Below are 12,959 nucleotides of genomic sequence, written 5' to 3' on the forward strand. Positions count from 1 at the left end.
ACATCCATCTCCTCAGTGTGGAATGGGCGAAAAAACAGCCCGGCTAAGAGGCAGAACTGCAAAAAATTCCCATTTGGCCCCCTAATGGCGACCCCTAAGCACACTGCAAAATAGGGAGGGCGGGCGGGTGTCTGCTCGTGGCTTGCTGTCCGGGCGAAAAGGAAGAGCCCTGGGCCTGCTCGCCCTTATATAGGGCAAGCAGGCCCCGCCCGGACCAATCAGCAGCCGGGCCAGACAGGCCCGAACTCCCGAGCGAAGTCTCATCTCACGAGACTTCGCTCGGGATTCAAGATGGCGGCCGCCATGAGGGTCCTGTGTCTCCCGGTCCCTCCAGCAAAGCCTGCTGCCGGGTAAGTCCGGTGCTGCAATTGCTGGAGAGACGGAGTAACGACACGGACACAAGAGCTGGATTTAAACTGGGTCATTTTTATTAACATAAATTTGCATAATTTATTCATTAAATTTGCATAAATTAGCATAATCAACTATGACCCGGAAATGGACCTGCAGGGTCAAACAAATACTTCCGGGGCGGAAATGACGTTATGACAAAAAACTTCCTGGGCAACTCATGGGCGTATCTCGATGCAAGTCCAGGTGAGGGACCAGTCCATCACCTGCGACCCTGCCATGCTTTGCATGAGGGGGGTCCCACCGGCTACCCCGAATCCGGGAATTAAAGGTGCAGGACCCAAAGACAGGTTCCCCCCAGCTGCTCAGGCAGGCACTCCCTCCATGAGCTTGCGGAGAACCTGTCAATCATCCCCAAAGATGCCCAAGGGAGAACGCGCGGTTGCTAAACCACCCCAGTTTTCCGCCCCTAACCTGCCACGGAGCGGGGGTCAGATCTCTATCTTGGCCCCCCGACTCCCCCCTCTAGCTGCGCCAGCTCACGCAGAGACCGCTGCAGATCCTGTAAGAAAATGGCGTTCCCCTGTTCTGACAGGTGAACGCCGTCGGCCCGGTAAAGCCATGGCCGGTCTATTGTGATAAGGGGATGGGCCACTACAACCCCACCTAGTTCCCTAACTGTTTTACCCAGAGCCCTATTCACCCTACGTCTCGCCCGGTGAATGGCCCTAAGGGAAGAGGCGTCCCTCCACACGATCCTAGGTAGGATCTCTGACCACACCACTTGCGTGGTGGGCCACACCTCACGAAGCCTTTGCAGGTCTTCGCGTGCCTGGATGATCAGCGCCAGGCCTCCCAGCATGCACAGGTCATTGCCTCCTAAGTGCAATACCAGCCACCTGAGTGTGGCCACAGGACGCTGCCCACCCAAACCCACCTGGGCACGACCCCGAGGAGCCGCCCCAGCCATACTGCTGGGCACAGCCACAGAATGCTGACCGCCCAGCAACGCCGGTAGGAGACCCTCCCACCGCATACCTCTCCGGCCCATCCAGGCAACCTTGACCCACTGCCCCAGGGACAGCTGGGTCCCGATGGCGCTCCTGGCTGCTGAGCGGCTGGCCCAAAATATCATGCTGTAGCCACACAGCAGCGCCGTCGGTTTCATGTTAGCCTGGGGACCTGCAAGAGAACACACACAGAGAGGTTACCCAGCCTAAGCCCTGCCTAGGATCCTCAGTGGGCCTAACATAACCCAAATATGCTGCTGACCGCCAGCGGCCGATCTCCCGAATCCGATGGGCCGGGAAACCAGAAAGTGCCGCGCTAGTGGCGGCGCCGATGCGGAACGAATGCGTTCCATAACCGGCGGGATCCATGCCTACCCGGGCCATTGCCCTGGACACTAGCACCCAAAATTGGTAACGGGTCAGAGGGGTACCGTCCCAATGCCTAAACAGGTACCCTTGCCCTGACCCCTGCAGACCACAATAAAGCTGTAGGGCGGCCACCGGACACACCGACTGGTCGGCGGCCGCACTAAGCTGGATAACCCCTCTGTGTAGCTGATCCGTCTTAGACTGCCTTACTACAAGGGATACCCCCCCTTGTCTAAAGGCCAGATCAGCGTACTGGAAGGCCCGGAGCAGAATGTCAGCCTGAGACGACGCATGGCCTCGCTGACCCTGAGGGCCCCAAAAAACATGACACAAGTCGCTGCCCTAAAAAGACGGGCCTCGCACAATGAGGCACACAGACTGTCAAAAACCCCGTTAATTAAAGACAGCTGCTCCACCGTCAGAGCCCGACGAGTGTCACCAGGGGCCCCCGCTTGCTCCCTCAGCCAGCCTTCCAGCATCTTCCGGATGCAAAAGTCACCCGAAAAATCTGCAAACCCCCCCGCCTTGGACAGAAAGGCGAGGCCGGCTAACCCGGACCGGATCGTCCTAACTGACAGGCCACGCTGCCTAAGCTGGACGCAAAACTCGGCCAGGTGCTCTACAGGGACAGGCCAACTAAGTTGGTAACCCCTGCCCTGCCTGAAATCCCCAAACTCCTACCTGCATGCTGGTATGCCCTGAGGGTGCCGGGCGCTACAGACAAGGAGATTGCCCTGGATGCCTCGTCTCTCCACCACTCTGGATCCCCCCCAGACTCCAGAGGTGGCCGGGGAACGCTTCTGGCAACTCTCGGGCCCACGGGGCCAGGGTCCGAAACCTGGACAACTGACCACGGGACAAGGCATCAGCGACCCCGTTATCCAACCCGGGGACATGCCTAGCCAAAAACAATGCGTTTAGGGACAAGGACCTGTGCACAAAATGGCGGACAAGCCGCATGACCCTGTCGCTCTTAGAGGACAGGGCATTCACCACATGGACAACCGCTAGGTTGTCACACCAAAAGTGCACGGTCTTGTCCCTAAACTGCTCCCCCCAAAGCTCTAAGGCCACTATTAAGGGGAAGAGCTCCAAGAACGTCAGGTCCTTAACCAACGAAGAGGCACTCCATTCCGGAGGCCATGCCGACCAGCACCACTGGTCACCTAACACTACCCCGAAACCACAAGTCCCCGCGGCATCAGAGCAGAGCTGCAACTCAGCTTCCAAAAGAAGCTCGTGCCTCCAGAAAGACAAACCATTAAACCTGACCAAGAAATCCCGCCACACGCCGAGGTCAGCCCTGACCCCAGCGCAGAGGCGGGTACGATGATGGGGCAAACGGAGCCCCTTCATCGCGTCGTATAACCTCCTGGAAAAAGCCCTACCAGGAACAACTACCCGACAGGCAAAATTAAGAATGCCCGCCAATTCCTGAAGCTGCCGTAGGGTAACCTTCCGGCAGTCCAGCACCTCATTAAGCTTCCTTCGGATTTTGAGCAACTTCTCCAGGGGCAATCTGGAAGATTGCTCCTCTGAGTCCAATTCAATACCCAGAAAAGTAATCCTGGTGGCGGGGCCTTCGGTCTTCTCAGAGGCTAAAGGCACCCCTAAGTGAGCACAAAGGGCTTCGAAGTCCCGCATTAGAGCAAAGCATTGCTCCGAATGCGCAGGCCCCGCCAACAAGAAATCATCAAGGTAGTGAACGACAGTACCCAGACCACTTTGCCTCCTGAGCGCCCATTCCAAAAAGGTGCTAAAACTCTCGAACAGAGAGCACGAGACAGAGCAACCCATAGGTAAAGCCCTGTCCACGTAATAACCACCCTCGAAATGGAAGCCCAACAGCTCAAAGTCGTCGGGGTGTATGGGGAGGAGCCGAAATGCCGACTTAATGTCTCATTTACCCATAAGGGCCACACTTCCTAACCATAGTCACGGCCGCATCAAAGGATGCATACCGGACCGAACAAAGCTCGTCAGGAATGAAGTCATTCACTGACTCCCCTTTTGGAAAAGACAAATGGTGAATCAACCTAAATTCACCACTCGCCTTTTTGGGGACCACACCTAAGGGAGACACACGAAGATTCGGGAAGGGCGGTTCCGGGAAGGGCCCGAGGACCCTGCCCTCGGCCACCTCCTTCCGAATCTTCTCCCTAACAATGTCTTCATGACCAACAACCGACCTAAGGTTGTCAGACATGAAGGCCCTCCTAACACCCATGTAAGGGATCCTAAATCCCTCCGAAAATCCTAGCAAGAGAGCGGCCGCTCTCGAGCGAGGGTGGTAGTCGCCCAACCAACCCTCAAGCACTTGCAAATTGATTGGACTGGGCCCCTTTACCCCCAACAGTTGGGGGAGGCTTTGGGGGACCCCCACCCTTCTTTTCCTCCCCCTTCTTGGGGCGGGGACACACGGCTGCGGAATGGTTCCCCCCACAAGTCCCGCATGCGTGACGAAACCTGCAAAAGGGACGAAAACAAGCCCCTTTTGCGGCGAACTCGTGGCACACCAGAGAGGCCCCTTTTCCCACTCCACCCGCCACGGCCTTGGCCGGTGCGGGCGTCACGGGCTCCTCTTCCATAAAGTGACCGCTGTCGGTCCTATCACATCCTTCCTTCCCGGACATATGCGTGGCCTGGAACCAAAGATCCGGGACCACCATATCCCAGGGCAAGTAGGGGTCATGGGCGATACGCATCCTAAACCCCTTATCGTAGTGCCTCCAGATCGTACCTGCGTACTCAAAGTGGGCTCTCGCTATTAGGTCTATGTATTTCAGCAGTGCAGCGGCCCTACCCGGCTGCCTCTGAATTACTACCGAAGCGAAGGTCAAAAAAGCGTACAGCCAAGAGCTGAAACACTTTGTGACCTTCGTTTTTTTAACCTTCTCCCCAGGCACCACCTCCTTGTCCTGCTTGGGGACCTCCCTATTTAAAAGGGAGAAAAGGTCGACATATTCCCCCCGCCAGATTGCTTCCTTCACAGACGGGTGGAGATGATAGCCCAATGGTGTCGCGGGCAACCCACAAGGGATGGCCCCAGGCTTGATGCTGGCGAACGGGTCCCACACCGTGGTGGCCCCCGTCCCCAGCACACCAAGCCCCGGTGGATACACCAAAGGGGGCGGTGGCATAATGGCCGACGGAGGAGGGATCCAACCCCCCACCCCTGCCCCAGGTGGGAAAGATACCCCTGGCGCCCCTACCAGCGGAGCCGGCGGGGACCAAACCTGCCCACATGTGCCCGCAGTGGCCCCCAGGAAGCTATTGCCACTCCCCAATGCAGGCGGGATAAACCCGGGACCCTGCACGGGAAGGAGCGGTGTAGTGCCTACGTGTGGTGCAACCTCACCTGCCCCGTAAGGGGTGGAAGCCATCCACGGGGGGCCCATCCTCACTGGGCCCTGGAACGATGACCACTGCCCCGACTGGGCCATCTGCCCGGTCTGGGCCGTCTGCCCGGTCTGGGCCGTCTGCCCGGTATGGGCCAGCTGCGCGGTGTGGGCCATCTGTCCCTCCTGGGCTGGTTCCTCTTCGGGGTCGTTACCCCATGCTGCGGAGGCAGTCATGGGAAGCCCCTCCGGGCCTGCCCCAGACCGCCACCGCTCCAGCTCATCGAGCCTCTCCAGGACCCTGGCCCAAGAGAGAGGAGAAACCTCGGTTTGAGGGACCGTGGGCATGAATCCCACCCCCCCTGCCGCCGGGACCACCCCCAGGGGCCCTTCCGCACTGGCACGAGCCCGAGCAGAAGGCCTCGCCGCCCTCCTAGGCCGAACCACAGGTTGGGCCAGAAGGGCCTGGGCTTGCCTCTTTTTAGGGGCCATGGGCCTGCCTCAAACTATTTTTATGTTAAACAGAATAAAGAAGGGGGTGGGAGAGAACTACCCCCAAGGAGGCTGCACCCACGAGGCAAGGCCTGCTTATGCTGCAGGCCTCCCAATGCACCCCCTGGAGGTGAAAACCTCCCCCCTCCCCAGCGGTTGCAGCAAGGCCTCGCTGCACCGCTTTATAGGGGCCTTTATTCCCAAGGCCTCACCCCCCCCCCAGGGACCCTGTACACCCCAGGAGGCCCCGGAGGAGAGCACCCCCACACCCCGAACCCAGGAAACTGGGGGGCAAACCAGGGCGGAGCACAGCTGCTGCTGGCTCCACAATAAATCCTCTTTGCCTGAAGGCAAAAGGAGGCCTTCTCGCCCACCACAGGCTGCACAAAATGGCGGCCACCGCACGAGGCTCCTCCAAAATGGCTGCCACGAGCAGAACTGACAAGTGTCTGCTCGTGGCTTGCTGTCCGGGCGAAAAGGAAGAGCCCCGGGCCTGCTCGCCCTTATATAGGGCAAGCAGGCCCCGCCCGGACCAATCAGCAGCCGGGCCAGACAGGCCCGAACTCCCGAGCGAAGTCTCATCTCACGAGACTTCGCTCGGGATTCAAGATGGCGGCCGCCATGAGGGTCCGGTGTCTCCCGGTCCCTCCAGCAAAGCCTGCTGCCGGGTAAGTCCGGTGCTGCAATTCTTGAGGCTGCTTTTCACTAAGAAAAGGCCAGAAGATTGTTTAGTGTAACTGCCTTGCCACACAGTCTTTTGAATGTTCTTAACTAATTGTTAATTATTTGTGACAGTACAAAGATGCCAAAATGAAACTGGATATGTAAGAGAGCTCTAGAGGAGGATATAACTTTGAGACATTGTGGAATTATTTTTATGCTACCATGCATTAATATAGAGGAAATCACAATACTGTATATTCCACTGCAATGCTATGGTCACTTCTGTATTTTATGACACTATTTGCATCTCAAACCCACTCTCCATCAGTCTAAAACCCAACTATTTCTAATGAACTAAAATTCACTTGTAACACTTGTGCATCTTTTCAACTTTGGTTACTTTAAATCAGGATTGGGAAATTGTAGCTCAGAAGTACCTGCAGCCACAGGTACTTGCAGCCTTGATTACTTCTGTATCCAGTTCTTTTGAAGTAGAAAAAACATGAACATAAAATAGGCTTTTGTAATGACAAGTATCCACTCTCCAGAGAAACTCAGTATTGCTAATGGCTATGAGGTAACCCAATGGGATCTTCAGCCTTCTAGAAAAAAAACCCCAAGCCTGTTTCCTGGTCATCTAAATGTTACCTACTCTGGTTAGATGATTAGTATGATTGGAAAAGAAGAAATGAAGGGAGTACTAAGGGGAGAAACTGTGAGGACAGAAATTAAATGCCCAGGCAAATGTGCTCCCACAAAGAGTGCCTTGCTTAAGGTCCTTTTGAAAGGCATCCATTGGGATTCTGCTTCAACAGTATGTTGAAATCCTGCCCCTTTCCTATAGCTATTTGCAGGTGACACACTTTAAATAAAGGATAAAGTTCCAGACAGGTGGTTGTAGACACCAACCTGATTTTTTAAAAAATACTCCTCCAGAACATCCCATAGGCCCAAAGATAAAGTAAATTAATTCCCGGATATTTTCAAGAATCTGAACCTCAGAGATTTGTTGTTTATATATCACACTGTTGAAGGCACTCTGCATTTTTGTTTCTTGCTTTCTGCAATTCCTTTATGAGTTGTCCTGCATAGATTTCTTCTACATTTTTCCTGCAGTTCAAGAGCCGTAAGGAGGATCGTGAACGCAAGGGCTCGATTCCTTTCCATCACACAGGGAAGAAAAGGCAACGGCGAATGGGAGTGCCATTCATGCTCCATGAAGATCATTTGGATGTTTCACCTACTCGAAGCACATTCTCCTTTGGCAGCTTCTCTGGGATTGGTGAAGACAGGCGTGGCATTGAGAGAGGAGGGTGGCAAACCACTATTCTAGGTGAATAAAAGGCTCTTACTGGAGACAAGTAACCATTCTAATAAACCAGAGTTTTCTACTGGCTTCAGTTGCTTATAATCATGGAATGTACACAATAATGTCCAGTTATTGATAACAACAGGAACAACAATAATGAATTCTTCTTTCCTATTTGTACTGCTTGTGTTAATTGTAGTGTTCACACATCTCCAAATGCCTCTGGAAAATTAAGGGATCATCAGACCAGACTGGAGGAGAAATGTGGAATGAAGTAGTGAAGGAGGTAGAAGATTGAGAGAAAATTTCATTTGGCAGTTAAAAGTCTATTTACAACATTTAATGCCACCCATCATAACTTATTAATTTAATCTTATAGGAATCCTATTTGTTATGTTATTAGTTATGCAAATTTTTCTCTTAGTCTTATATATCTGTTGTTTCCTTATCTGGATAATTATTCAAGAATTAATTATTTTCTGCCCACTGGAAGCAAATTGTTTCCAGCTCATTGATCCATTCTAATCAAACTCCTAAAGCTCTTAAGTCTCTTAATGATCACGCTGCATTACAACTAAGATACTCATTTTCTTAGTCTCTTCGTCTTACATGAAAGGAAAGTGCATTTTAATTTTTTATAGCACTTTCTCACTGATTCATACTCTTTGTAACAAATGCAGTGGCTTGCTCCTCACTGCAGTTTTGGTGCCACTTCGAGGACTTCTCTTTTGAAACTGCTCGCCCCAGTACTTTTAAGTACCATGATCCATGAAAAGAAAATAAGGTATATAACTTTCTGCCAAAATAAAAACAAACACAAACACTATGTGTCATAAAACTGATGCCTTAGAATTTTTAAAAAATCAGCTGATGTTTGAGCAAGAATTCAAGGCCAAATAACCTTTCCTACCTTCACCCCTACCCACTGACTGGCAACAGGCTGAACAAGGGAAAAATGCCATATTATTTATAATTGGGTCCTGTTGAGCCCAATTCAGAATAAAAAGTATACCAACTTTGTTTAACCTATCACTTCAACCAATAGACTGCTGACCTGTGTCTCTTTCAAAGTTTCTTTAATCAGTGGACATTATAATGATCTGAAATTTGTATTGTGACAGTCCACAAGGGTACAGTCCCTTTGAATCCTAATCCTATTTTTTATTTTAATTTTAAATATTATGCAGTTTGCAAATGATCCGTAAGTGATAGAATAGCAAGAAATAACAAAATAAAATAATAATAAAATAAAATAAAATAAAATAAAATGATGCTACAGAACTAACAGTACAATGCATATCTTTTTTCCTACTCCAGGGAGATTTACAAGGCGGGGGAGCTCTGATACAGCTACCGAGATGGAAAGTCTGAGTGCTCGGCATTCTCATTCCCATCATACTTTGGTTACAGACCTGCCAGACCACTCCAACAGCCATGGTGAGATGATATTCAAAAGCATGAGCTACTAATTTTCCAGCACAGGGTTCAGATGACAACTACTTAGAATTAGAATATGGGTACATTAATTCATTTTTTTCCTATGAGAAATCACAAAACTTTGAGTTACCCACAATTTTTTTCAGGACTTGTGCTTATATCAGGTCCCTGCTATAAATGAGTCTTCTCAAAACCAGAAGAGGGCAGTATTGCCGGAATACTGTATAGATAAAAATGATATATTGTTTGAACTCTTTAAGTTGTATGAACAGCTAATATTTCCCCAAACTTTGCCGATCTGACAATGGTTCCAAAATAGACCAAGAGATTTTTCTTTCCTCTATTTAGTTCCTCTTATACACTTAATTAGTTGTGAATAATAGCTGTAATGTTTCAGAGCTGGATATTGCACTTAAATGAATCAGCTTACACCTTCATATCAAGTGAATATTAAATTAATATTAAGGGATGTGCATAAGTGCACCAGCGTGCCTACCATCCCAGTCCTCATGTTCCCATTTCATGTATTCATAATTATGTTTATACAGTGGTACCTCTACTTAAGAACTTAATTTGTTCTGTGACCAGGTTCTTAAGTAGAAGCAATTTTTCCCATAGGAATCAATGTAAAAGCAAATAATGCATGCAAACCCATTAGGAAAGAAATAAAAGCTTGGAATTTGAGTGGGAGGAGGAGGAAGAAGAGGAGGAGGAGAGTCACTGCCAAAGGAAGAAGGTGAGGTGAGGGGAATAAAAAAAAATCCAAAACTTTAAGGCTTTAAAAAAAAAAGGGACTCTAATACACCCAGCGTGAGGCTGCCTCCCATACACTGCCTCCCATATACTGGTTGCTGTTGCTGCAACCTGCTGCCTCTTCCTTCCCATATGAAGGGCTTCCCTCTCCTCTCGCTCACTCACTTTGTAGCCGGCCCCTCTCCTTCACTGTGGCGACTCCTTGGCTATCCTGAGCGAAGGGAGCGTTTCTTTTCTCTGGGCGCTGGCAGAGGTTTATTCCCTATCCAACCGCCCAGAGAAAGGAAAATGCTTCATTCACTCTGGACTGCCAAAGCCTCCTTAAGCGCCACTGAAAGGCTCCTCTGGCAGCCCAGAAAAGCTCGAGATGGTCGGGATTAAAGGGGGAATGGCAGGAAACTGGCTGGGTCTTTGTGCCGCTCTCAAATTTCCTGGGAAATTTTTCCAGGCTCGGGTTCTTAAGTAGAAAATGGTTCTTAAGAAGAGGCAAAAAAATCTTGAACACCCAGTTCTTATCTAGAAAAGTTCTTAAGTAGAGGCATTCTTAAGTAGAGGTACCATTGTACTTATATTTGTTATCTAATACATGCCCGCTGAATAAATAAATTAAAATTTAAAATTTAAAAAGTGCTCTGTCCAATGAACTAATATCTGTGATGCTCTCTTGCAGTACGTTCCCAAATTTCCACCATCACGGTGGCCACCTTCAATACCACGCTGGCCTCTTTCAATGTGGGCTATGCTGACTTCTTCAGTGAGCACATGCGCAAGCTCTGCAACCAGGTGCCCATACCAGAAATGCCCCATGAGCCCTTGGCATGTGCCAATCTCCCTCGAAGTCTGACAGATTCTTGCATCAACTATAGTTGCTTGGAGGATACAGATCACATAGATGGGACCAGCAACTTTGTCCACAAGAATGGCATGCTGGATCTTTCGGTAATGATCAAGAAAAAGCAATATTAATTTCTGAATATTATTTATTATAGTTATTGTATGATGGAAATCAAAATCCTTTATGTATGCAGTCTTGTTCTATTTCAGCCCCGCATAAAGGTCATTCCAACAATTAATAGTAAAGTAAAATATACAACCAATTCTCAGTGAAAAGAATTTAATACAGCATTATATTGAAACCAGGATCCTATAGAATGTTCTTGTTAAAAATGGAAATATTATCTGGAAAACATCTTCTTTAGTAAGAGTAACATCTTTTATTTTGTCCTGTGTTATGCCTTAAATTTTTTGTTGCTCACATTGCACTTGAAGTATAGAATAGATTAAAAATGAAATTCAAGAAGTTAATGTTTCCATTTCTAAGTGAGTTTAGAAGTACATAATTTACTGCCACTGAGTGACTAGCAGTCTTAAATCTTGTTGAATTGTTTTCAAACTCCAGAAAATGCTCAAATAAAATTGCCATCTTAGTGGAAGGGTCTAATTTCTAAACTTCCATGCATGCAGAACCTTTAATTATGGTAGATGAATGCATTTCAGTGAGAGAGACTTTACATTAATTTATTGGTATCCTTTAGGAATCAGCTACACAGTGCTAAGCATTGATCTTTTTCAGAATATTAATAGAGAAGGAGAGGCAAGATATTTAAGGATAGAGATGAATATCTTCTCCAACCTTGAGGATGTGAAGTATGCCAACATATTGTGTGTATAGAGATACACCTTTTGTCTTGAAAATATTTTACTTCAGAAAGCAGAAAAAAACAATCTTCATCTTCAATTAAGATTTGACTTAATTGTAGCCTATTAGGTACACTAAATGGAGTAGAAATACAATAGTAGGAATCATTTGGATGATTATGGAATGCTAGTGTTCTTGATTTTAAGAGCACTAATTTGTCAGTTTTCAAAACAACGATAATTAGGTTCCTGCAACAAGAGAAAATAATGGGAGAAAATAAGCCAAAGATGAGTAGAACTTCCCCAAAAAGTACAGTAGCAAACAGATCCAGATGAGGAAAAAATGGAAGGCAGGAGAAGAAACCAAACTAGTTGCACAATCAAGAGGAGAGATCTATAAGGTGACAATCATTGTGCAAAAGTACATAAAAGTAGCCCAGATTTGAAAAGATGATGCAACAAAACAAAAAATATCACAATAAATCAAGGGTAATGAATTATGCTGAGAAAAATCATTTCCATATAAGTTTACAATAAAAGAACATTATACCAGCTATTCATTGGGATGACAAAAAGGTAAAAACTAACAAAGATAAAGAACAATTGAACTCTATTTGGTTTAACACTGCCCCCAGAAAATTTATCTTGATCATGCTTAGGGTGGCTTACATAAATGTGTACACATATTTTCATTCACTTGTTATTATGCTGCAATTGAACATGTCCTGTTGTTATAGGATATCACATGTGGACCATTTCTTCAGAGACCTGCCACCAGTTTTTTGCAAACAATATGTGAATATAGTGTTGCCTGCAATATCTAACATTTCTTCTTTCAAGGTGGTTCTTAAAGCAGTTTACTTGGTCTTAAATCATGACATCAGCTCCCGAATCTGTGATGTAGCCCTCAATATTGTGGAATGTCTGCTTCAGCTTGGTGTGGTACCCTGTGTGGAGAAGGTCAGAAGGAAAAGTGAGAATAAGGAAAATGAGACCAATGAAAAAAGACAAAGTGAAACTTCTTTTCAACTCAAGGGGGCCTTGACTACTTCAGCATCTGGATTTGGGACTGCTCCAATAACTGGAACAGGAGATGGCAGTGGAGAAGGTGGCGGAGGAGGAGGAGTTGGAAGTGCTGCCGGAGGAGGAGGAAGTGGTGGAGGAGATGGAGGAGGAGGAGGAGGAGGGGGAGAAGGTATAGGAAGATCTTTTGAAAAGAATGATAAAAAGGAAGACAAGGTATGTTTAAGTTCTGGCAGGGTCATTGTTTACCAATCAATACTATTATGTTAAAGCTGAAAAGCATTTTTATACAAACTTCAATATTGATGTGATAGTCCATTGCCTGATTTAACTTCTGATATTGTGTTTTACAAACTGTTAAAATCCCAGGCTATGAATTAAGGTTTGTTTTTATTTCTCAGTTTGCCTTCAGAGGTGTTCTCATATGATATCCCTGTTCAGATATTCATATGAATGTGTCAAGATTGAAACTGAGTATAGGATAGATGAACACATAGAAGAATTATCCAAATCATTTCAATGTATGTGGCATGCAGTGTAAGATCTTGAACTTATAGTTTAATTTCCTGAATCAAA

At 47.7% G+C, this 12,959-nt stretch overlaps 1 protein-coding gene across 1 annotated transcript in view; it reads left to right on the forward strand.

Annotated features, from left to right (window-relative positions):
* The window catches only part of UNC80 (unc-80 homolog, NALCN channel complex subunit), a 199,091-nt gene that overhangs the window by 40,885 nt on the left and 145,247 nt on the right, over positions 1-12,959 (forward strand). The window contains exons 10-13 of the mRNA XM_070737780.1: positions 7,340-7,556; positions 8,850-8,993; positions 10,393-10,661; positions 12,201-12,599. Of these exons, the coding sequence (XP_070593881.1) occupies positions 7,340-7,556; positions 8,850-8,993; positions 10,393-10,661; positions 12,201-12,599 (1,029 nt within the window). The remainder of the gene's footprint in view (positions 1-7,339; positions 7,557-8,849; positions 8,994-10,392; positions 10,662-12,200; positions 12,600-12,959) is intronic.

Source organism: Erythrolamprus reginae, chromosome 1 (genome assembly GCF_031021105.1).
Source record: "Erythrolamprus reginae isolate rEryReg1 chromosome 1, rEryReg1.hap1, whole genome shotgun sequence".
Classification (NCBI taxonomy): domain Eukaryota; kingdom Metazoa; phylum Chordata; class Lepidosauria; order Squamata; family Dipsadidae; genus Erythrolamprus; species Erythrolamprus reginae.